Below are 26,301 nucleotides of genomic sequence, written 5' to 3' on the forward strand. Positions count from 1 at the left end.
CATCGACACTTTTCATAGTATGGTTTCTTTATATAAACCAATGCATTCGAAATGTTCCTAGCTTTCAATCGATACCAAACATGAAGTATGTCATTGTAGTGGCAATTTTCTTTAAAGAGGCGCTCTCTGTGGTCAAGAAACAAAGTCTTACTCGGAATGTCTTTTTAAAGTTTTATTCTTTGCAAAGAAGGTCACAGTCATACAGCAACAACAGTTTCTGCAGAGTGAGACACTGAAGTCAAGTGTGTTCACCCTTTTATCTGATTTTTACTGCTTACAAGGTCAAACCCTAATAATGCCCATTCTGACGACAGTTTCTACAGAATGAGACACTGAAGCAAAGTATGTTCACTGTTCTATCTAGTTTGTACTGCTTGCAAGGTCAAATCCTAATAAGGCCCATTCTGTACGTGCATCAGGTGCTCCGCTGTTTCTGCTGTAAGTTTCCACTACACATGTTTATCTAAAATGAATTTCCATTACAATTCCTCTCTTTTTATCATTCATTGATAACTCATTATTAAATTCATTTTTCAATTGATTTCTAAAATCACACTGGTTAATCATTTAACAGGTTTCTGCTCACATCAAATACACTAGAGATGTTTAAACACTCTTCTTAATATAGTTTCCCCATTAAGAGTTACCTTTCAAAACATCCCTCTTCCCTGGGAGCCGGGCTAAACGAATAATCACTGTTATTGCGCTCCTGACCGAAATCAGACCCTCAGTCACCCCTCAGAGGTTCAAATCACAGAAATTGCCTGTTATTTTCACATTATTGATTTGTTCACACAACAAAATTCTGAAAGCATTTCTTCAATCAGTTAAAAAATTACTAACACTCTACATTATCAATTCATCAATAACACTCACAAACATAGGAACACATTGTTGTTTCTGTACTCTTAAACATACATCACATTTACACTCTTCTCTCGATTTTCATGCAAATGATCACTCTTTTAAAACTTGTTACAGAACATACCAACTCATGCAGTTTGCTGTTTTTGTTTGAATAGACCCAAAATACATATAAGCAAGCAGATAGTTATCTCAAATTTCAAAAAGTCAGGTCCGTTAATATTTTCCCAATTAAGTAACAGCCGTCACCTAAAATTTTGTTCTCAATTTGTTTACGGTTTTTCTTTATCCAAATCCATGTAGCTACTGTTATCGTCAAAGTCATAATCAAAATCATGACCCATGTCAACATTCATACCCTCTTTTTTAACCGCCATCTTTACCATCAGATGGGATGTTGTAGATGTAATCTGTCTGCCCACTGACCATGATACAAATCTGAATATACATGGCAGACAACATAATATCACTAGACCCACCCCCAATACAGGTAACACCACAGTAAAGGCCCAGTAGATCCAGTTTCCCCTCTTAAACAACAGCCAATCTAGCCATCAGTTGTTTAAATTCTTAGGCTCTTTTACGGCCATTCTCATGTGGGCTACAATGTCAGAAATGGTTTGCTGGAATCAGATTAATGAAAACAACAGAACATTCAGTGATAATAATAGCAACATCAGTGTGATTTGTCTCAATCCACACACTCCATTGCCAGTTCCAGAGCAAGGAAGATGACGTAACAATGTCAATGATAGTAACGTCAGCCACAACGTGGTTTTTTTTCAGCCCACACATACCTGGCACTCGGAATGGATGCCAGCGAATCTTTTCGTTCATCTTCAGATCTTTAATTCACCTCTCTTTTGGTCGCTTTCTCCTCCGTCTGTTTGCTGCTTGGTGTTGTATTCAGAAGTTACTGTCCCACACACACCTCTTGACCTTGTTGTTTCTCCCCAGCTGTGACCTTGCTTCACTCAGATAGCAGCCTGCTGTTTTCTTCAGACAGCTTCAGAGCCCCTCTTTCTCTCCTACTCCCTCGTGGAATCCTTCTCAGGAGATGGAACTTTCCAGCAGTGCCCAGCATGCACCCACGTCGCCCGCTCTGCGACCTTCACCGCTGTCTCAGTGGTCAGTAGCACTTGAAATGGACGCAACCAGAGTTTCGCTCTCCAGCTCTTTCTCCTTAGGTCCCTGATCACCACGAAATCGCCAGGCCTCAGACTGTGCAGTGGTCTCTCAGCAGCCTTCCCCTGTGCGGCCTTTACCTGCACACAAACATCGGACAACACATGAGACAATTCTTTACAGTAATTCAACATGTCATTCTCACACACATCTGTTGAGGGCAGCTGCTGTTTTCCCCCATTCACACCTACACGCGGTGGTTTACCAAAGAGAATTTCAAACGGGCTCAAATTCATTTTTGATCTTTTTCTCATTCTCATGTACATCAGGACAATGGGTAAAGCTTGAACCCATGTAAGCCCTGTGTCTTCACAACATTTTGCCAATTTGTTTTTCAGGATGCCATTTTCTCTTTCAACAGCTCCACCTGAACCTGGATGGTAACTGCAATGTGTTCTCAAATCAATTTCCGAATATTGGCCCACTTGTTTGATTGCTTCATTAACAAAATGTGTACCATTATCTGAACTTCTTTTTCGTGGTATTCCCCATCTCGGCACAATTTCAGTCAGTAACGCTTTTGCTACCGCAGCCGAATCTTGTTTTGAGGTTGGAAAAACTTCAACCCATTTTGACCACATGTCAACCATCACCAAACAGTACCTTTTCCCATTGCATGGGGACAATTCAATGAAATCCATCATCAAATATTCAAAAGGCCCTGTTGGAGGTGGATGAGATGATAGTGGAACCTTTATCGCTCTGGCCACATTATGTGTGTTGCAAATTACACATCGTCTACAGAAATTGTCCGCAAATGCAGTGAACCCCTTTGTGAACCACAGTTCGTTCATTTGCGCAACCATTGCTGTTTTTGACACATGATCTTTACCGTGAAGTAATTTTGCGTAATGTTGGAAAAAATGTTTTGGTAAACACGCCCTGCCCTCAGCACTCTTCCACACATTATCTTTCATCACACAGCCAGACTGTCTCCACTTGTTCTTCTCCAGCCCCGTCGCAAAGGTCTGCATGTCCTGCAAAGAAGAACACACGTCATTGTTATCACCAACAGATAGCAAAGAACATTCAGAGTTGTCCTTGTCTTGGGACGCCGCTCCATCTGCCCTGGAGTTACCTACAGAAACAGAATCTTTATTATTAGAGTGCGCTGCGCATTTACAAATGGCCAGTTTGTCAGGTAGTAAAATCGCATCCAGCAGCGCTGCCACTAAAGGAGCATTGAGTATTGGTCGACCATCAGATTTTAGTAATTTTCTGTGTTTCTACAGAGCCCCAAAATCATGAGCTACCCCAAATGCATATCTTGAGTCAGTGTAAATTGTAGCCGCCTTTTCTGCCATCAATTTACATGCTTCTGTCAATGCCAAGAGCTCTGCGGCCTGTGCCGAATAGTGCCCTGGTAATTTCCCAGAGGCCACCACATCAAATTCAGTTGTTACAGCGTAACCAACTTTATTCTGGCCTGTTTGTGGATCTTAAAATGCTGACCCATCCACAAAGAGGACATTGTCACAATTTTCAAGTGGTTCGTCAGAAAGGTCAGGTGGTGGTGTACACACCTGTTCAAGTGCTGTTAAACAACAATGCTCTTCCCCATCTTCCTCAGTAGGAAGAATAGTAGCTGCATTCAAACCAGTACATTGTTTAACAGTCTACCTCCATGGTCCTGTAGGAGCAATGACGTCATAAACCCATTTCTCTCATCTACCATCTGAACAAATGGTTTTGTTGGTAAGGTAAACCTAATGCAGGGGCTTCAGCCATTTGTAATTTCATGTTTACAAATGCCTGCTCTGCCTCTGTCGACCCCTCTAGTTTATCAGTGGATTTCATCCCCTTCCCTAATGTTAGGGCTCTCAGGGGTTGTTCCAAAATTGCATTATTTGGAATAAATGTGCGACAATATGAGCACATACCTAAAAAAGACAACATTTGTTTTTTTTTCGTTAGTGGTTTTGGTACATTTTTTATACCACTCACCCTTTTTTCAGACAGAGATTTGCTGTGTGGTGTAATGACGTGCCCCAAAAATGTTACCTTTTGTTTAACAAACTGCAATTTTGTCAAACTGACCTTGTGGCCCTCCTTAGCCAAATGCCTAAGGACAGTCACAGTGTCTTTCACACACGTCTCTTCATTCTCAGCACATATCAACAGGTCATCAACATACTGTAACAAAGCAGTTCCAGCTGTCAGGATCAGAGGTTCCAAACTTCTTAACAACGCTTCGTTGTATAAAGTAAAACATACACCTGACACAGACGTGTAAAGGTGTTGCCTTTGCCATTGAAATTAAATGCAAACCAAAACTGGCTGTCTTTGTCCACTGACAGACTGAAAAATGCATGAGCCAAATCAACCACTGAATAGAATTGTGATTTTTCAGGAATTTGTGACAAAATCGTGTACGGATTTGGAACTAATGGAGCCCTTTGTTTGACAGCTGCATTTACTGCTTGTAAATCCTCTACGAAACGCCATTCAGTAGGCATCCCATTATCCCTTATCTTTTTAACAGGAAAAATAGGGGTGCGAACCTCAGAATTGTTGCATGGTACAATAACGCCCTGTTCCAGTAAAGACTCAAATACTGGGGTAATGCCCTCAATGGCTTCCCTTTTCAAAGGATATTGTTGTTGGCATGGTCTGTAATCAGATTTTGCAATGATTGTCACTGGATCACAACCTTTGATTAAACCAACATCATATTTGCTTTTAGCCCACAATTCACTTGGTATTTCTGCTAAAGCTGGGTGTATGTCTGCAGCGTTAAAGTCAACCATGCAAGAATTCTTTACGCAAAGTTTGTCAATCGCAGTCACAGTTCTTGAAACAGCTGTTTCAGTTTCACTGTCCACCCTAAAGGCCTGCGAGAGCGCGCTCCATTCTACCCCTCCCTCTCTGCTGATATAATCTTTGACTTCAAGACACTGCTTCACAAACGGGCCTAAATCAGCCCAAGACTGATGTTTACCCTTGCAAACTGATATGTGAGGCACAGCCTGTGCTGACATGAGATAGATTGAACGCTGCTTTTCTGACAGAGACACTGAAACTGCACACAGACTATCCTTCCAGTACATTTTCTCTAAAATCAAAGTTTCATTCACATTTGCCTCAAACCAAGCCTTTTCAAACTCTGCATCTCTATCAGTTACGACATGTGACGTACAATGCAGTTCACCAGGAGACAATATATCCCTGTCAAAAGGTTTTACACGTTCTTCAGCCAATTTGCAAATTGAATTAGCCCACTCATTGTTTTCAACCAGCCATTCATAAGCCCACTTCGGTGCTTGTGATTCAATTTGTAAACAACAAAATTCCTCTCCTTCAATCACTCTCACACCAGTGGAATCTGCTGTTAAAATCAAGTTTAGTTTACACAAAATGTTCCTTCCGAGGATAGGAACAGGGCATTTTGGTGAACAAACAAATGCATGTCTGAAAATTTTACCCCCCTCTGTCTCACAGGTCAGCGGAGCTGTAAATCGCTCAACCACTGTATGACCAGATCCAGACAGAGACTTGTGAAATTTGTTTGTTAAAGGTATTTCACACTGCAGGTCACATGGTCGTATGCAAGATATGCTAGCTCCACTATCAGCTAGAAACTCAACCAATGTATTCTCAATCAACATAGAATATTTTGCATAAAAAAAAAGGCTTCACTATTAAAAACAATGCCAAATTTACAGTGGGAAATGGAAGCTTTTCCTTCATTGCAGAGAGCCAGTTTGTCAGTGTATGTGAATATGTGTGTATAAAAATGTGTCTGCATTTAAACATGTTAGTAAAAATATGTTCACTTCCCTTTACTGTAGCTGTTGGCTGTTTGCCCAGACCCTCTCCATTCTGCTCTTCCCTCTCGGCACATCAGCTCCTCGTTGTTGGTTAGCGCCTTTCGGGTCAATCCTTAACCAAAAGTCCATTTCGGTTGCAAGCGCAGACATTTGGTACCGGTTCACATCACGTGCACGACAGGCTCTGCAGGTTTCATCGCCATACGTCACATTCCAGTTTCTCCATCTAGTATCTTTCTCCCCCTTGACACCTTTGTCACCTTTGAACTTGGATGTCAGGTGTTGGTTGGATCTTTGGTTGGCCACTTGTACCAGAGCCATGCACAGCTCCCTTTCTGCTTTCTTCTTGTCTTGCTCTTGCTTCACTGTCAGCTTGTCTTCAGCATGTTGAGCACACAGCAGAATGTTCGTTAAATGTCCATTTCTCCAGTTCAAACAGATGTCCTCCACTCGCTTGAGGTGGGAATTTCGTTGGTGCGGTCGGAGGTCTTCTGGGACAGTAGCAGTTAAGGTTTGGGTCAGTTCTCAGGGCTCGCAGCTCAGCCACGGGATAGTGATGGTACGGCGGTACATGTATGGAAACAGATGTATAGAAAGGATTAGTGGTGCTAATTAATCTTTCATTCACACATTCACATTTTTCTTTCACTTTATCTCCTTCATTCTTTTCCCTACATGCCAGCTGCCTCTGCAGCATTTTCCTCTTTGCCTCTTATCTGCCTCCCTGAGCCAACAATCAACAGTGTCTCCACACGACACGCACATGCCTTTCCCAAAGACAACCTGCCTTTCCTTCTGCCTTCTCATCTGCTTTTTCATTATGTTTAACCTAGTAACACTCAACATTCCTTTTCCCTTAGAAACTTGTGATACCTTATTGTTTTCCTATCTCTTGCATGCTTTTTTCTTTTTTTTTCTTATTCCGTATAAATTTCCCATATTCCAAAACACCGGTGTATCATATTTTTTTATTTTGCTTTGAGACTTCCCCATGCTGGCAACAATCTTTCCCCTGGACTTTTTCGGTACCTATTAATCTGTCGGACGTCTCCAACAGATTTCGATTTTTCACCTAAAATCGAAAAGTTAAGCTTTCCAGCTCTAATTTTGTGGCCCCCAATTTCAACCCCCTTTTAGAAGTAAATCGCTTGGCCCCTGATTTCAACCTCCTTCCGGAAGTAAATCGCACAGCCCTAGATTTCAACCTCTTTTTGGAAGTAAATCGCACAGCCCCCTGATTTCAACCCCCTCCCGGGAGTAAATCGCAGTTAGCTAGCCAAACGTGTTAAAAAGGTCTTGATCTTAGTCAGGCGCCAGATCTCACTTGTGTAAGGTCTTGATCTCAGCTAAACGCCAGATCTCACTTGTAAAAAGGTCTCGATCCCCACCTGATGTCAGATCTCACTTGCATTAATCACGCTGCTATCCCACAGAGACAGATCTACCAGCATGGTGATGGCCCAAATTACAGTGAAAAACCCTTTTAATTGCCTAATCAAATACCCAAAACTGTTCAATTTTCTTTTAGTAACAAACAAAGAATTTGTCTCTTACCAGAGAGTTCAGATGCCACTTGAGTTCTTTTTCCCAGATGTCAGTGGGGTTCCCCTCCGAGCCCTGCGGTCGGCCCCTCAACCCTCAATCGAGCGGGGCAGGGCTGTGACACGAAGTCCCAGGATGATCAGTCACCGTCCGCAGGGTCCGGAAAAGTTCCTCCAAGACATCCCACTATTCTGACACCAAATTGTAGTGGCAATTTTCTTTAAAGAGGCGCTCTCTGTGGTCAAGAAACAAAGTCTTACTCAGAATGTCTTTTTAAAGTTTTATTCTTTGCAAAGAAGGTCACAGTCATACAGCAACAACAGTTTCTGCAGAGTGAGACACTGAAGTCAAGTGTGTTCACCCTTTTATCTGATTTTTACTGCTTACAAGGTCAAACCCTAATAATGCCCATTCTGACGACAGTTTCTACAGAATGAGACACTGAAGCAAAGTATGTTCACTGTTCTATCTAGTTTGTACTGCTTGCAAGGTCAAATCCTAATAAGGCCCATTCTGTACGTGCATCAGGTGCTCCGCTGTTTCTGCTGTAAGTTTCCACTACACATGTTTATCTAAAATGAATTTCCATTACAGTCATAAACATTCTGTAGATTTCATTTGTCACTGAGGGCTATTACTCAAGAACTATCTATAACAGTTTTGTTAAACACATGGAACATGTACACACAAAAACCTACAGAAACATAAAGCAAACATACATTACTCAAATAAACACAGTTTTACTGTATGTCCATTAAACTTTGGAAGCGTTTCTGATCGCTTCTGTGTCTGCCTGAGAATGTGTATTCCTTGCAGACGCCAAAGGACACGCGAACCAAAAGGTACTTCTCAAAAACCGGTTTGGTGGGTTTTTGATTGTAGAGCCTCTTATTGTTTTAAGGTGTAAAGTTAATTAACACGCAACTGTGATGTTGACTGGATAGTCGTCCTGTGGATTGCCTTTTGCTGGGTGCCTGTGGATTGCTTTGAAAATGAAATCAAAGCTCAGACATTTAGGCACCAACCAATCTTTTAAGGATAACATGGTCTGTGGCTTGTTCGGTTCTGGAACGATCCGTTGACTCCCCACAGGTGTTTATTTGCAAAAATTTTTATTAAAATCTTTATTTTTTGCATTGTGCAAAGTATATTTGTAAGATTTTTGTCCATGTTATGTATATATTGAAAAGGGAAAAACTATAAATTGTTGTATGAATGCTGCAATGTTTCAAAAATTTTCTGTTAAAAATGTGTGAAAGACACGTGACCATCAGGAAGAACACAGCATCTCATTTCTCACAGGACGTATTCTGTGTTCTTCGGCCTCTTGAGTTCTTCCGTGAGAACTCCTCTTCGAGTTCTTTCGAGGTGATCTGGCAAGAACACTCTTCACAAGATCGCAAGTCCGTTCTCTGCATTCTTGGAATTTAAAAACAGCCTTTGAAACCTACAGATAAGTGTGTTGAAGCAGGGTGGGAACTAAACCTGGCCCTCTAGCAACTGGATTTGACACCTGTGAGTTGCAGGATCAAAAGTAAACTGTGTATTAAAGTAATGTTCCTGTATGTCGAGAGCCACACATATTTGTTTTGTTTTGCCACGTTATATGTTTTTATTCTCAACGTGCAGGTAAATGTTGATTTTCACGTTTTGAATCAAGAAACTTAGTGTCAACTAAAAACCTTTTTTAATGTCCTCCAAAAGTCACGAAAATCTCGAAGAGGCTGATGGTCAGTAACTACAGCAAATGATCGTTTTGGGTAAACTATTAGTTTGAATTCCATTGTTTCTCCATCAGATTGTGTTTGAAGCTGCGAGTCAATATTTAGATATAGGAACCATTGCTCTGGATGACATCTATATCAGGAGGAATACACACTGCTCTGATCTGACCCCAACAACACCTGCACCCACAACCGAGCCCACCGCTCCACCTGCATCCTCAATGGACTGCGACTTTCAGGAGGGTAAGACTTCAGTGATCACTACATGGATGCACAGTATTAAGAGCTCTCTGCTAAATATTCCAGATGTCTGCTTGCAGGATTGTGTGACTGGGTCCAGGAGACAGAAGATGAATTCGACTGGACCCATCAAATGAGTGGACATGTGAAAAATCCTTGGCTAGGGCCATTATATGACCACACTGTTAAAAATGACAGGGGTAAGACTTGCTATTTGGCTGTATAGGAAGCAGAGGTAGTGGGAAATTCTAATGTTTTGTTACACATCTTCACTCTTGCAGGTTTTTATCTAATAGTGAATCTGTCAGGAGAGCATGAATCCAGTGAATCAGCTGTCATTTCAGCCTCGATGGAAATTCAGAGCTCTGATGTCTGTGTTGAATTCTGGTACTACATGTTAGGAGCATCTGTTGGAAACTTCGATCTGCTTATTGAGACGGTACGTTCAACATTTCAGTCATCTTAAGCTTCTTTGGACAATGAATGTTTTTTTTTAAGAAACTAGGTATGAAATAAAGAAACTCTTCTCATTAGCAACAATATAAGTGAATTGCAGCTGGTAACTTATTGCTCATGCTTGCAAAAATGTTCTGTTCATAAACATCCCATCTGTGCCAACATTTAGATGAATATGTACATTTGCTCTGGGAACTTGCTTCTTAATAACATAACATAATAAATACACAAAAACAGCTGTTATGGAAGTATATAATTATGGATATGTTTGTGCAAGCTTTAATATTCACCCCATCATGTTTATGGATAAGGCCATTAATATGGTACTGTTATGATTGTCTGATAAACTATATAGTCTAGTAAACTTAACACTATAGTTTAGTCAAGTAACTTTTGTTGACATTTTAGTACAGTGTAAATATTTGCTGTAAATTTTACAGTATAACTGGCAATTTCAGTAGCCAGTAATACTTTTTAAATTTTTCAAATGCACTGTAAAACCACAGCACAGTTGTAATTGTTAAAATTTTGCCAGTGATACTGTAATAATTGCCAGTAATACTGTAAAAATGACAAGCGCACTAAATTTTGCAGCAAATTTTATTAGCAGCCACAATAGCCAGTAATACTGTACATTTTACTGAAATTCTTTAGTGTAGTTTGAAACAATATACTATATTGTATCAATAAATACCAGAGATTCTAGCAGCTCATGAACAGTTTTTTTTATCATAAATTACATGACCATTCCAGGCAATATATTATTTCATACAAAAAATGTCAATAAAAGTCGAATTTTGAACATCAGAAGTTGTCGGAGCAAAAATCTAGCTTCCATAATACAATTCGAAATTGTAGACGTATTCATATGTAAACTTCCTGGGAATTCAATTTATGATATTTAAACATCTTTTTAGAAAGATGGATTTTTGAAAGACATTTCTTATACTCCTCCACAAAAAAATATTTGTTATCGAAAATACAGCAAAGCTTTTTTTCACAGTGCGTTACATAGTTTGTTTTCATAGATATATACACTAGATTTCAGATATGGACCTGAGCATGCGTCAATAGCGCCGCCACATTTGTACAGTGCTCCCAGGACAAAAGTCTAACAATAGCACTCGTCAAGACTAAATTAGCACACAGATTAGATCAAATTTACCAGGCAGGGAGGATAATACATTTTGATGCACACAATTACATGCTCTTTGTCGGCAATGCGTGTGCGGTCACTTAACCATCGATGTAGAAAAGTGACGTAAAATTATAATTTTATATTATTTTAATAATATTTCCATACTGACCACCAGGAAACTTCAGATCATAGATATTTGTGTAAATGTTTACATATCTATGGCTCTGGATGGCCAGTCCTCCACTGACCCTTGGTCCCACATTTATTTCAAAGGAGCGCTACCCTGTTCTAAAATGGTGGCTCTATTTACGTATTCCTTCCAATAGACAACAATAGAATAGACGACATCTAATGTAAATATCTATGGTTTGTTTTAATGTAAAAAAAAAAATATATATATATATATATATATATATATATATATATATATATATATATATATATATATATAATCATTTTGCTAAATCAAAACATGTATTTTTGCATATGTATATGTATTGTTGAATTATACAGTATCGTTGGTTTCAGAAAACAATGGAAACTATCATATGGACAAGAAAAGGCTCGCAGACATCTGAGTGGCTGAACGCACAAGTCTCCATCAGTACTACAGATGTTCATCGAGTAAGAGAGGCTTACTGACGTCTCTAAATCTCAACCCACACTCACATATACATGTATTAACCAGGAAAACTACCTGACTGTCACTTTGTTCAGGTGAAGTTCTCCGGGAGCAGAGCAGCAGGAAACAGCGGCTTCATAGCTATTGATGACTTCAGAGTGACTGCAGGAGCCTGCGTGGATTACAGTGAGTCAAAGTCATTTATTTATATGACTATAATTTTTAAACATTCTCAGCCATTCAAGTTCTTTCTCTGTGATCTCTGTCTCTTAAAGGCCCGTGTGGATTTGAGTCTCCTTCACTGTGTGGCTTTGAGCCCGATGTGACCGTCAGCTCTGCCTGGCTTCATGTTGATGGTACTAGTGGCTATACTGACCATACATACAAGACTGAACTAGGTGAGTGAACGTGCCACTTTTGTTTTTTTGGTCATGTAGTTCGTCACCTTATCATCTGTTAAGCTGCTTTAACACAATCTGCAATGTAAAAAACTGCTTTGAATTGAATTACATTAATGGACCTATGTTATGTGTTTGTCATACAACAGGTCATTCAATGGCTGTGCTTGGAGCCAAACTTGAGAAACCAGAGGTCTCAAATCTTTTGACACCAGAGTATAGTCCATCTGCAGAGTCCTGCGTGCAATTCTGGTATGTTTGTGAACCAATAATCTTATATTAGTCTATCAAAGCTTCAGTTTGGTAGTTTTTCTCCAGCTCAGTTACAGTTGATTCAGTATGATGTTTTGATAGAGGCTGTTTGTAGGTATCGGCTGTCTGCTGGCTCGGCTGATTCACTCTCAGTACATGTTCTTCTGAACGGAGAGCTCAGTCCAGCACTCTGGTCTCTTTCTGGAGTGCATTCTGGTAGTTGGGAAATGGCAGAGGTCACAGTGTCGTCTCCCTCTAAGTTTAGAGTAAGTTTAAAATATCTTTCCTTTTTTCCAGCATGCTGTTATCAACCTTGCATGATGTAAAATCTTCTGTGAAACCCAAGAAATGTTGAAGTCATACAGTAACTTTGGACGAAAAGACTCAAATGTAAAGGAGTAGCCCATTCGAAATTGCATTTTTATTATGATTTACTCTCTGTTAAAGTGTAGTCAGCCTTAAATATTGGTGAAATTATGACTTTGTATGAGAACCAAACCAAAAAATCTTAAAGGGTTATTCACACTGAACTGAATGAAAATTCTGGCATATTTTATATAACATAACATTGCATAATTGAATTGTCTTTGGCAAACCACAAAATGACAAATCTAAAATCCTGATGATAGATTAGATTATAAACGGTCCAAAATTACCCACTTCAAATGGAAAATTCTAGCATAATTTATTCACCCTCATACATTCCGTCAACCTATGTTTTTTATTCTTCTATGGAACACAAAACAAGCTATTACCAAAAATATTGGTGTCCAAACCATTTATCAATAAGTTGTTTTCAGTGGTCATTAATAATTAGTAACAGTAAACTAGTCATTTGTTAAAGGGGTGGTCCACTACAATATCATATTTCAAACTTTAGCTCATGTGAAATGTAGACATTGGTTTTTACATAGTTAGCTTCGCAAAGCCTGCAGCAAATGAGGTTTGGGGACTACAAAAAAATACATCCGGGTTAATGAGATCACAAATGCTTCATGTTACGTGCATTCACCACATGCATACATCCTGCGCTGCAATGGGGCGTGGCCAGACGTGCTGCAATGTCATAGCAGAGAAAGCTAAAATACTGTTCAAACACTGCTATTTCCACAGAACTTGTTCTGTTTCTGTATTTGGGCTTACAAAGGACACGACTCAAAGAGAGAAGTGCTTACAGTTTAATTTGAATTACATTCCAGAGAATTAAAAAAAAGATATAGCTCTAGCATTTGACAAAGGAGAACTTAAAGAGTCTCTCTCAGTTCAGTGCTGGATTCGGCTAAAAACTCCTCCAACTATAATAGACGAAGCTGTGGATTGTGAGTCACAAACTGTAAGTGTTTTTATTTGTTAAAATTGATCAACTACAGGCACAGTTTCTAGTATTAACTGTGTTGTAGCAAGGAGGTAAACAAGGATGTTAACAACAGGAAATGATGTTTGGCACCGTTAACAATTTAGCTACAAATTCATATTTATCCGTAAAACTGCTGTAAACAGCCACAATCTTCACCAGCGCTGCACCAGTGTCTCTCTATGCCGCCGTTTTCACTATGTTCTACATCTCAAATGACAAACTCGCAAAAGATATGAGAATGTTTCATATTACTTACACATGCTTTTTCCGAATATAAGTGAAAGACACTTGTCAGGTGTCATTTTATGCCGAGTTCAGACTGCATGATTTTCAAACTAGTCGTGTCACAGATGTTTTCACACTGCTTGACTATCTGGGCTGGCGTTCCGTCGCTGCTTTGTTTACACTGCAAGATGGTTCGGCGACATGGACATTCACATTGCATGACTTTACTATAGGGAGAATCGCCGACAACTTCGTCCAAACTACGTCTCACAGCCAAAAACATGTAGTATATCTTTTGTTATTGACTACATAATGAGAAAGAAGCCTTTAATGGGGTAGAACATGTACATGTTTGCTCACCTGGGTTTAAAGGGAATTAGCCATTTCTCCTCAACTTAAGTTGATAATAAACTAATTTCTTTCTGTATGAAACGTCAAACGGTTGCTCCTGAGTCCTGTCAAACCTCCACTAGTTTTCTCTCCATTTTGTGGGTCCAAATAAACCGAAAAAGAGCGCTTTTAACTTCTCCCCCAGCCTCCCGCTGGCCTGCAGCAGGTATACACACACGCACACACAAGTGAAAGCTGCTCTCTCATTGGCTGTAGGCGATCGCTGATGTTATTTTCAGTCAAAACTCAATTCACACGGCATGATTTGAATCGCCGACAGCTCCAGATATTTAGCACGCCAAATATCTTACAGGCATCGGCGACTCATCGGCGATTCTCTCAGATCGCGTCTTTGATTGTTTATACTGTGTGATTGTCACTCACGTGCACGAGCAGCGATTTGCCTGTGATTTCAGGCATTTGTCGGCGATTTCTCAAAACCTGTCGGCGAGCCAAAATCGGGGCTAAAATCACGCAGTCTGAACTAGGCATTAGAGAGCAGGCTGATGTTCAACTGTGTCCTCTTCACTTTCTGTCTGATTCAGCTACTGTTAACACAGCGCTAAAGTGCGTGCTTGTAAGGGAGTGATGAGGTGATGTGGAGTTGATCCGTGGTTATCTGCAATTAGCACATTATGTTAGCTGACCAATCAGAGCCTGTTGAGGGCAGGCTTTTCAGAGGTACTAAGAAAACATGACAGCCGTTTTCATGTTAGCTGAGTAGCTGTAAATAATCAAAGTAAGACAAATGAAAAAATAAGATGATTTTCTACAAGTGAAGCATGAGCACAGATTGCTTTGCATTTTATAAAGCCTTAAAAATACACTGTGGACCACCCCTTTAGTCAATTAATCATTTGAATTAAATCTTTTCAAAGAATCGGGTCACAATGCTGGTCTAAATCATTTTTTTATCAAAGGCCTCTCTTCTGACCCTAAAAGTAGCGAACATCATTAATATGTTCTTTACTTGGATACCTAAGCTTTTCTTATCCTTTTCAAAATATTATTTTGACAGTAACAAACAAACATGCATTACAAGTGTAATTTTTTTTTAATCATGGAAAAAGGTCTGTTGTATGTTTTGTACTTTACTTGGAATTTACTTTTTTTTTGGTATTCACACACAGGTGGCATTCAAAGCAGAGCTCAGTCCAAACTCAGGGTCATTTGTTCTTCTGGATGACGTCTCAGTTAAAACAGGAGCTTGTTCCCCAGCAGGAAGTTGTGATTTTGAGTCAGGAACGTGTACATGGGTGAATGTTGCTGATGGACACGACTGGATTCATGCAGACGGTCATTTCAGACGTCCTCTGGTTGATTACACTACACACAGTGCAGATGGTGAGGACTAGAGGACAAACTTTGAGACTAGCATGAGTGGTGTATTAAAGTAGAGTGGGTATTGCGAAAATTTGAATATAATTGTCTACTAAAATTGCAGAACAACCAGTGTGATGAGGCAACACATGAGGATTAATGTTTTGTTTTGTTTTCTTGTTCTTCTTTCAGGCAAATTTCTTTTAAGCCCATCTCAGAGGAACAAGCAAGGCCACACGGGCAGATCTGTGCTGATCTCAGAAAGAATCCAGTCATCCAGTGACTCTTGTTTTGAATTTTGGTGCTATATGAATGGAAGGTCTGCTTTTACTTGCTTTCCCATTTTTTTATTAGGTTGTGCTCCTGGGTCTCTCTTCCATTATTTTGTCAGGTGTGATTAAAACAGCTTTTATAGTGTACTTTTCTATTGGCAGTGACCCTGGGATCCTTAAAGTGCTATTAGATTCAGGATCAACAGAGCAAGAGCTGTTGTTTGAGACACGGGTCAGTGGGAACGACTGGAAAAATGTCTCCATAACTGTGGATGAGACCAGACCTTTTCAGGTGCGAAATGCCCATCTGACTGATTTCACTGTAGTTTATTCCATCCATTTCTGTGTAATCGTGCCACATAATGTGTAATCCTGGTGTATCAGATTCAGATAGAGGCTCAGACAGGCAGTGACGGATTTATTGCTGTGGATGATTTTAGATTGACAAACGGGCCTTGTAAAGGTAAAGTAAATTACATTTCTAATCACAAAAAATAATAATGTTGTATTTCTGATGAAGTGAAAAGGGTTTGTATCAAGTATGCATTGTTTTCTACTGACATTCAGATATCGGCGTGGAAAGTGGAGAGTTTATTGGGTGCGACTTTGAGACAGACAGCTGTGACTGGACGGATATTAGCGTTGGGCAGTTTGTTTGGGAACGGGATCAGAATGGTACAACCACCGCCAACACTGGTCCATCAGTGGACCACACTACTGGCACAGAACTGGGTAAAAAAATAAACAACAGAACTATTCTGGAGTAAAACCTTTTGGTTTTTGTTTGTATGGTATAATCCAAGTGTTTTACTCAGGCTGTTTTTGTTTTAAAAAGATATACATACAAGATATACATAATTGTCTGTTATACTGCAATTTTTTCTTAGAAAAGTAAAATAGCAAAGCATTTATTTAAGTTGTTTTAAACAAATCGCTTGAATTAATAATTCAATCAATCAATTTATAAAGACATTTGATGTATTGCCATGACAGGAAGCACCAATATATACTTGCATATGCTTTTATTGGGGCCATTTTAGATCATATCATGTGCAACACATGGTTTTTAGGGGCCACATAATATTTGTAGAATTGCTAAATATGTTTAACCACTTCTTTTTCAACAAAGCAATTCAGGTGAATGAGTCAAAATTCTAATTTAGAATGCAAAACAGAATGTTGTCAGTGTAATATAATTAAAGAACACAAATTTGTCTCAGGCTGGTACATGGCAGTAGAGGCCAGTCATGGTGACCAGAACAGCTATGCAGCTCTACAGAGTCCAGCCATGAAAGAGGCCAGCAATGAGTGTCTGCTAGAATTCTACTACCACATGTTTGGAGAGGGTACATATATATGTCTTTAAGACTTAATTGATGAGACTTGTTGTACTTTGAGTCATACTAACAAAACATATCTGCATCATTTTGTCTTTGCCAGGCATTGGGGAAATAAAAGTGTTTCTCCAAGAGGGCCCAAGAAGGACACCCTTGTGGTGGATGTCTGGCAACCACGGAGATGAGTGGCGTCGAGCAGAGTTAAGTGTGGGTCGCACACATCAAGTTTTCACGCTTCTCTTTGAGGCTTCAAGAACCTACAGTGAGCTTGGAGACATCGCTATAGATGACATCGCCTTCCTCAACTGCACTGTGCCAGGCAGGTGCCACAAACAATGTGTTCTTTCTGATAAATGGATTTTAAAGCACTTAGATCACTTAACCTTAAAGTGTAAGTTCACCCAAGAATGATAATTATGTTTTTAGAGTTTCAGAGGTTTGGAATGACATGAGGGTGATACATTAATAACATGCATTATAGCATTAAAAAAGTAGACCATCATCTGCAATGCTGGGTTCATTGTTTTAAAGAAAGTTTTAAAGTAAATACGTCATTAAAATTGTATTTATATTACTTTACTAATTACTTTGTTTGAAACATAACTTAGTTATTTAGCAAATAAATGAAAAAGTTCACACGAATATCAATCCATAGTAATTAAACTTAAGTCTTTAAGTTTGAGTCAAACAGGACCTTTCAGTATTGTTTTAAAATAAATAAAGATGATTGGTGACATTTCTTTTACCATATACTTGCATGAATTTCTAAAACATTTCATTGTTTCTTAAGCATGTGCATTTGTCAGACAAATCTAACCTTTCATTCATACATTCATTCATTTTCTTGTCGGCTTAAGGCTGATTTATACTTCTGCGTCAAACACCGGCGTATGTTACGGCGCTGACACACAGCCCTTCGCCGTGGCCATCGGCGTCGCTGACGTGCACCTCTCAAAAAATGTAACTACACGTCGAAACAACGCGTAGCGCAAGCTCTGTGATTGGTCGGCTTGGTAGCGCTGACGAGTCTGGGCGGGACCGAGAGCCGCGCGAATGGCACGAGTGATTGTTTACAAGTGTGGAGTCCCGTGAAGGAGCTCCGGATGGAAAGTTTTGTTTTGTGTTTACCTCATAGTTAAAGTTGTTGCACGTCCGCCGGTTCCTGCCTCAAAATGAGCGAGTTTGAGTCACTTGTACATCCCGGAAGTGTTCAGAAAAACCAAAACAGAAGCGAAGAAACTCGACACAGAGGAACATTACACCTCACTGCCAACTAGCGTTTCGGAAGTGTTAATGCAGACCAACAGAGACAGCGCGCAGAAGTATAAATGCACAGCTGCGCTTGTTGTCTGCGCCGTGAGTTACGCCGGTCACTTGACGCAGAAGTATAAACCAGGCTTTAGTCCCTTTAATAATCCGGGGTTGCCATGGTGGACTGAACCGCCAACTTATCCAGCACGTTTTTACGCAGCGGATGCCCTTCCAGCCACAATCCATCTCTGGGAAACATCCACACATTCATACACTACGTAAAATTTAGCCTACCTAATTCACCTATACTGCATATCTTTGGACTGTGGGGGAAACCGGAGTACCCGGAGGAAACCCACACGAACACAGGGAGAACATGCAAACTCCACACAGAAACGCCCACTGAGCCGATGCTCGAACCAGCGACCTTCTTGCTGTGAGCCGACAGCCAAATCTAACCTTCTTTAGTTAAAATAAAATTATTCAAACAAAAAAATAAAACTACTCTGCTTCTGAATTGATTTTTAGAGAACTATTAGATTTATGTACAGTATTTAAGACATGTATACATACTAAAACTGTAATTAAATTAATTAAAAACAAAAGTAATCCCTTACTTTACTCTTTTCTGCAGAAAAGTAACCTCATTACAGAAACTAGTTACTTTGTAACTAATTACATCCAAAACTGATATTTGAACTGAATCTGTTTTTAGAGCCTCATGAACCCTGTCAAGAGGGCACGTTCACATGTTCCAACCATGTATGTGTGGAGCTGAACAGAGTATGTGACTACAGCGATGACTGCGGGGATGGCACAGATGAAAAGCACTGTGGTATGACTGTAGAACATAAAGCTTTGAATAATTGGGATGGAGGACTTTACTTGTGCTTTTTGTTTAAACTCAATATTTTAAATAGTTTTTCTAAATAATAACACAAATATGGTGATGAAAGCCCAAATATTAAATGTCCTATATGTATATTTACTAAATAATACACTATTTGTTTTATGGGGGTTTAACAACATTTTGGTTAAACAACATTTGCTAACACTTTAGTTTAAGTACCAATTCAAGAGTTCACACTTAGCTCATGATTTATACATAGCTTGTTTGGCATGCTGTCCCGGGAGAGAGCCCTGAGCTCAAGGGATCCTCGAGCCCAGGGCTCCCCCCCTTTTGCAGGGCGAGTGGAGATTGAGCTCAGGTCTATCTCAAACTCCCCCGCTGCTGAGGCCAAGGCGAACTTCCTGAGAGTAAGACATTATAAAAAAGGTTTAGGCTTGTTTTATCTATAATATAGAGCACATTTGGATGGTGGGAGGAAACCGGGGAACCCGGGGGAAACCCACGCGGACACGGGGAGAACATGCAAACTCCACACAGAAATACCAGATGGCTCAGCGAGGACCCAACACCATTGGTATTCTTGCTGTGAGGCAACAGTGCTAGTCACTGGGCCACCGTGCCGCCCATTCTGGATAAAGGAGGAAGAAGGGGAGGAGGGGGGGTTTCTTCCAGACGAAGATAGTTGTAGAAAGGAAATGAGGATATATATAGTGGTTTGGGATCCTTTGATTGGAGGATCATAATTAGTTAATGTGGACCAGCTGGGTAAATCATGAGCACATGCTCCTCTCGAAATTAGTTTAAAACTAAACTTCACTTCAAGAGTTCACACTTAGCTCATGATTTATACATAGCTTGTTTGGCATGCTGTCCCGGGAGAGAGCCCTGAGCTCAAGGGATCCTCGAGCCCAGGGCTCCCCCCCTTTTGCAGGGCGAGTGGAGATTGAGCTCAGGTCTATCTCAAACTCCCCAAAAAGCCAATGATAAGCGCTCGGGACAGCAGCCGCGTGTTTACACAGGAACTCCCCAAAGTGCAAAGAAAAAGTGCTATATCCGGCTGCTGGATATATATGTGAAGAACTGATAAAAAGTGGGGGAAAAGCTTTCTAGGGAGTGTGTGAAGGGCAGGGTGGGCTTGGTGGCTAAGAAATAACGTTAGGAAGTCTGAGGGAGTCGGAGTGGCTTAGAGGGTGGATGGAGACTCGTGTGCAAATTGGGGCTTAAATGGGCCCTCTACGGGAGTCAGTGCTTAAGAGAAGGTTTGTGAGATGTAATAATGAAGGGTGTGGAGCTGGCTGTTTAAGAGGAGGGAAGAGATTTGGTAGCGGAAGCATAAAAAGCTGTTGGGGGTAAACAAAGGAGAGAAGCTGGAGGAAACAATGCTATATAAATTACTGTATGGAATATACAGCTGCTATGCAGCAGAAGCACTCAATGTTGGCATGTTGCTAGAAACTGGCAGGGAGAAAGAGAGGGGAAGGAAGCTGGTATTAACACAGATTTAATATATTAACAATAAAATAAAAACATGAAACATTAGGGAAATACTATGCATAATAAAATGCAGTAAGCAGCGGAAGCACTTAGCGCTGGCAGAAGAAAAACTGCTGTAATTAACAAAAATATGCTATACAATTACTATGCATAATATGCAAAATAATCAATAAGAAAGATACTAATGCAGCGGGAGCCCACAACGCTGGTAAGGGGAGAGAAAAAGGGGGGTGCTGTTGAAGTAACAAGGTTACTATGCAAAATACAGAACATGAAATGCTAATGAACTACTATGCAGAATAAACATGTCAATGCCGATACTGGTGAATAACTATAAAGAATAAATAAACTGATGCAGCGGAAACACTCGACACTGGCAGGGAAAACTGGAAGGTGAGGCTCTTGCGAGAGCCGAAACTCCTATTGACTCCGGCAGAAGTCAGAGCTTAGGGTGATGTTAATGTGGAGGAAGGAGGTTGGATGGGAGTCAAAAACAATGAGTAAACAGCTGGTAGAAAACAGTAAGGCACTCAATTCTGGCAAGTGGAAAGGGGAGAGCTGCTGGGAGTAATATGATTATTATCCATAAATACACAATATAATACATGAAATACAAATGGACTACTATGCAGAATGAACACAATGTAGACATTTATCAATAACTATATGGAAAACAAATAAACTGGTGCAGCGGAAGCACTCCACACTGGAATGGGAAAAGAAATGGGCAAGGTGGCTGGAAGTAACAGATATACTAAACAATTTTTATGCAAATGATACAATACAAGATATAACAATAACCATTATGCAAAATAAATTAATTGGAGCTGCAAAGGTGCTTGATGCTGCAGGGCAGGTAAAAGGGGGGAGAGCAGCTGTAAGAAACACAAATATCCAACACAAGTACTATACAGAATATACAAATTATGCAATAAGATACTAAGGCAGAGGGAGCATACAACGCTGACAGGGGGGAAAGAAAAAAGGGGAGAGCTGTTGGAGATAACGAGATTACTATGCAAAATACAGAATATGATAACATGTAATGCTAATGAACTACTATACAGATTAAACAAAATGTAGAAACTGATAAATGACAATACAGAATAAATAAAATGATGCAGCATAAGCACTCATTTCTGGCAGTGGAAACAGGAAGGTGAGGGTGATAGGGGAGGCTCTTGCGAGAGCCGAAGCTCGTGTTGACCCCTGTGGGGGTTTGAGCTTTGGGTGATGCTAAGATGGAGCAAAGAGGTTAGTTGAGAGTCAAGGCAAGGAGTTAAGAGATTGGAGGGAACAGCAGAAGCGCTTATCGCTGGCAGGGCATACAGAAAGAAGAGGTTGATAGGTGAGGTTCTTATGAGAGCCACAGCTTGCGTTGACCCCTGCAGGAGTCTGAGCTTAGGGTGATGCAGATAGAGCAAGGAGGTTATGAGAGGGCCAAAGGCAAGGAGTGAAGAGCTAGGAGGAAACAGCGGAAGTACTCAACGCTGGCAGGGATAACAGAAAAGAGAGGGTGAAAGGGGAGGCTCTTGGGAGAGCCGAAACTTGTGTTGACCCCTACAGGAGTCTGAGCTTTAAGCAGATTGAGCAAGGTGGTAACAAGAGAGCCAAAGGCGAGGGGTAAAGAGCTAGGAGGGAACAGTGGAAGCACTCAACACTGGCAGGAGGAACAGAAAGGAGAGGGTGAAAGGTGAGGCTCTTGCGAGAGCCGAAGCTTGTGTTGACCCTTGCGAGAGTCTGAGCTTGGGTGATGCAGATGGAGCAAGGAGGTTACCAGAGAGCCAAAGGCAAGGGGTAAAGAGCTAGGAGGGAACAGCGGAATTACTCAACGCTGGCAGGGGGAACAGAAAGGAGAGGGTGATAGGGTAGGCTCTTGTCAGAGCCAAAGCTCATGTTGACCCCTGCGAAATCTGAGCTTAGGGTGATGCTGATGTAGCAAGATTACATGAGAGTCAAAGGCAGGGAGTAAAGAACTAGGAGGAAACAGCAGAGGAACTCAATGCTGGCAGGGGGAACAGAAAGAGGGTCATGTTAAGCTCTGCGAGAGCTGAAGCTCATATTTACTCCAGCGGGAGTCTGAGCCGTGAGGGGGTTTGCTAGGGATGGACAGATAGATGGCTTTGGCTTGAGAATAAAGGGGTGGCCAAGATTGGGCTGAGAGGTTTGAAAGAAACAACTTGGGTTCTTTGAGATGAAAAGACTGAGGCGAATGTAGGATTTGAAAGGCTTCAGAGAACCAATGACCAAGGGTCTGGATCTGGTGCTGGGAAAGCCTTTTAATAATGCCAATTCTGAATGAATGGCTGGAGATCGGTTCGGGAGGAAATCCTGAGAGGTGGACAACTTTGAGGTGTTTCTGGAACCAGAGATGTGATACTGGACGATTAGCGTCATCAGTAAAAAGGGGGGCTAGGGGGTTTGTTTCTTATAATCCTCGAGTGTAGGTATACTAGAGAGTTTGGACTGGGTGGGTGAGGGCAGGAATGTTGAAGATGTAAATGAAATGTTCTTTGTCAATAGATCTATCTTACTTTGCAGGACGAGGAAACCCTTTCTTTCCTCATCACACAAAATTAGATCTTCTATGGTGGGTTGGAGTGAGGGTTGAGTTTAAATGTTTCATGCTGTGATGTGTGACTGAAGGGTCTGAAGGTTACTACTTTAATGGTAAGTGATATGGAGTTTGGTGGAGGTTATAATGGGGGTGGCTTAAGGTAATGTCATTTGTGGAAAGGGATGGACAGGCGTTGAGTTGGGGTCCACTTCTGTAGCCAGTGACCAAAGTTTCTGGAAAGAAAATGAGAGAGAGTCAGTGATTTGGTTTTGCAACCTGGCACGTATTATGCAGACATGATAAATTGACTAATGTCAAATAAGACATCTTAAAAGTAGCATTAAAGCTTAGAGAGTAGGAACGCCTTTGTCTATGCATTATATTGTTTCTTCCTCAACACAATAAATGAGAATCCTAGAGGTGGACCATTCGTCTCCCCATAGTATGGCGGCAGCGACTATTGGGTACAGTTTGAAGAAAGCTGATGAACAATGGTTTCTAGAGTGGAAATAGATTGAGGGGGCCATGTGGTGGCAACCAGTGGCCTCTGAGTACCCTTGGAACCCAACTGATGGGGTAGCACCAGTAAATAGACAAATATCTAATGGGGGTGCGAACAATCTCTGCAGAAGAAGGAACAGCCGTTCCATAGCTTAAGGAAGCAATCCATAAGCGGAGTTTATTGTGGGTGGGTTTTGAGAGAGAAATTGTGCCTTTTAAATCATGACTTGTGGTAGGGAGCTGGAGTAGGCAAGTTTGAGGTAAATTTGCACTGTGAATTTTAGGTGGCCGAGGATAGATAACAGTATGTGTTTAATTCAAGTCTCTTTCTTATAATACAAGAGAAAGAGAAATTATTCAGCCAATTTTCTCTTTAGGAAGAGAAGCTTGGAATTTGAGCAAATCGAAGTTGATGCCTAGAAATTCGATAAATGTATTGGGTCCAGCCTTCTGCGAGCAGAATACCTAGATTGGCGAAAACCTTTTGGTGATCTCTAGGTGTTTGGCTGGAGGCAATGTGGGGGGGGGGTGATTAGAATATCATCTAAAGTTGGATAAGGTGGGGGATTCTGCGATTGTTAAAAAGAAGCCAGTGATGGAGAATTTGCAAGTTGCACTGCTTATGGGATAAATGCGTGAAACCTTGAGTGGTGGGGCAGAGATTGGACAAACATAAAGTGGTTGTCGATCTCTTTTTAAATAAGATGATCCACAATTTCTGGTTCAATCAGCAAAAGCTGACTGAATATTAGGATAGGAAGGGAGAGCTGAGGTGCCCGGGTGGAATCCATAGGTTAGACCTGAAATGAGAAAATCAGAAAAATTAGTGGTGAGAACGCAGTTCTCTAGCGAGGTGAGGAATCGACAGACAGATAGTGTTTTAAATGTTTTGGTAGACGTTCATTCCCCCCAGGATAGTGGAGGGCCAAGGATATTGAGCATGGCTTGGCTGGTGATCTTAAAAATACCTCTTTAAAGTGGAGTAGGTGAAGTGATAAGTTTAAATTCCTGTGACATATTTTGATCGGACTTCTATGATCGATGGATGCTTATTGTCATTAGGTGGGTAATTTTATTTTAGAAGTTAAATAGCTATTGGAAGTGGCAGGGTTTGTTTATTTATATGCATGTTTATTTATTTATGTTAGTTATTTGTTTAATTTATTTATTTATTTAACTTCTAAAATGATGTTGTCATTTAATTTGCACTTGAACAATACTTATTAAACTGTGTCAATTAAATGTTTACTATGGGCTTTACTTTAATCTGATTGATTAAATAACATTACATTTGGAATCTTAACATGAATGAAATCAGAAGCATAATTGGCCCAATTCATTCACAAAGTCTTTGCAACCAAGTCTGTTCACAACTATCGTAAGAGAGGGCGGGACCATCTCATGTTCTGACAGCTTGGATGGTGACACTTCTCTTTTCAGCTATTGGCTCAATGAAGTGTCAATCAAAAGGTCGGCAGCCATTTTGTTAGACCATAATACAAGTGTTTTTGTCTGAAAGATACTACTTTACTGAAAGCACTCCAGCAACAAGTTTGGATGACAGCAGTGTATCCATGTATGTTTATAAACATGTTGTGGACTAAAGTTTTATGGATTGGATTGCTTTGATCCTTGCAGTCAAATCAGCCAGGCTGTTAAAATGTTATGGACCTGTGAACAGACAGCAAGCTTGAAAGGTGGGTTTATTTGGTTTGTTATAATCTCTGCTTGTTTACAGATTATAGGAGGACGTTAAGTCCATAGTGTTTGTGTCTTTAAAATGGTTTAAATTATTTTTTATTTATGAGAGTCTTGCTTTTCTAAAGACATAAGAAATATTTAGTCTTTTGGAGAGAAGTTTCCCCTTAAAGCATACTACGTTACCACAGGTGGACCGCGAAGAGCGGTGAGAGTTTGGCTTCATTGCAGTGGCTGAAGTCTCAGGGAGAGCAGGGCTCTGGTTGCAGTTGTAGATATTGTTGGTTATTTCCATATTGATGGGCTAAAAAGTGCAATGCTGTAAAAGCTTTTCGAGCTAAAGCTTTTTAGAAGCAGGAAGCTTTCTTCCAGACGAAGATAGTTGTAGAAAGGAAATGAGGATATATATAGTGGTTTGGGATCCTTTGATTGGAGGATCATAATTAGTTAATGTGGACCAGCTGGGTAAATCATGAGCACATGCTCCTCTCGAAATTAGTTTAAAACTAAACTTCACTTCTCAATGTTAACTAGTAGTTTATTTTCCCCCTATTATTTAGATATTGGGTGTTTATTTGTAGTTATAAAATACATGTTCTGCATAATCTTATTCTTCATACTACCAAAAAAGCAGCAAATTAGGAGTTTAATGAGGCAAAATGGATAGATAATGGTTTAATAATAGTGAGAACCATACCTCTAACAAAAAAAAATGACCCAACCTTTTTTAATGAGATTTTGAGGTAAATTACAAGAATTACCTTGGAAAGATGACAGTATCATTTTGTCATTTTAAATGATGATCAGAAAAGCTATGAATAAAATCTTTGAACTTTAGGAATGGCTCTTACACTGTATACT

At 40.3% G+C, this 26,301-nt stretch overlaps 1 protein-coding gene and 1 long non-coding RNA gene across 7 annotated transcripts in view; one reads left to right on the plus strand and one right to left on the minus strand.

The window, feature by feature from the left end:
• The window catches only part of si:ch211-106h4.4, a 92,815-nt gene that overhangs the window by 48,111 nt on the left and 18,403 nt on the right, over nucleotides 1-26,301 (plus strand). For all 6 annotated transcript variants that reach the window (XM_087240998.1, XM_087240999.1, XM_087240996.1 and 3 more), the window contains 16 exons: nucleotides 9,157-9,325; nucleotides 9,403-9,522; nucleotides 9,604-9,761; nucleotides 11,445-11,540; nucleotides 11,634-11,724; nucleotides 11,814-11,936; nucleotides 12,086-12,188; nucleotides 12,304-12,454; nucleotides 15,291-15,504; nucleotides 15,673-15,799; nucleotides 15,915-16,044; nucleotides 16,137-16,215; nucleotides 16,320-16,484; nucleotides 16,973-17,098; nucleotides 17,193-17,408; nucleotides 19,056-19,175. In XM_087240998.1, coding sequence (XP_087097124.1) covers nucleotides 9,157-9,325; nucleotides 9,403-9,522; nucleotides 9,604-9,761; nucleotides 11,445-11,540; nucleotides 11,634-11,724; nucleotides 11,814-11,936; nucleotides 12,086-12,188; nucleotides 12,304-12,454; nucleotides 15,291-15,504; nucleotides 15,673-15,799; nucleotides 15,915-16,044; nucleotides 16,137-16,215; nucleotides 16,320-16,484; nucleotides 16,973-17,098; nucleotides 17,193-17,408; nucleotides 19,056-19,175 — 2,188 coding nt within the window. The remainder of the gene's footprint in view (nucleotides 1-9,156; nucleotides 9,326-9,402; nucleotides 9,523-9,603; nucleotides 9,762-11,444; nucleotides 11,541-11,633; nucleotides 11,725-11,813; nucleotides 11,937-12,085; nucleotides 12,189-12,303; nucleotides 12,455-15,290; nucleotides 15,505-15,672; nucleotides 15,800-15,914; nucleotides 16,045-16,136; nucleotides 16,216-16,319; nucleotides 16,485-16,972; nucleotides 17,099-17,192; nucleotides 17,409-19,055; nucleotides 19,176-26,301) is intronic.
• On the minus strand, nucleotides 158-7,557 carry LOC110438058 (uncharacterized). Its single transcript, XR_015478649.1, has 2 exons — nucleotides 7,371-7,557; nucleotides 158-2,129 (listed from the first exon to the last, which is right to left on the minus strand). It is a non-coding gene; the product is annotated as an uncharacterized LOC110438058 (long non-coding RNA).

The sequence above is a fragment of the Danio rerio genome, chromosome 2 (assembly GCF_052040795.2).
Source record: "Danio rerio strain M-AB ecotype USA chromosome 2, GRCz13ab, whole genome shotgun sequence".
NCBI lineage: Eukaryota > Metazoa > Chordata > Actinopteri > Cypriniformes > Danionidae > Danio > Danio rerio.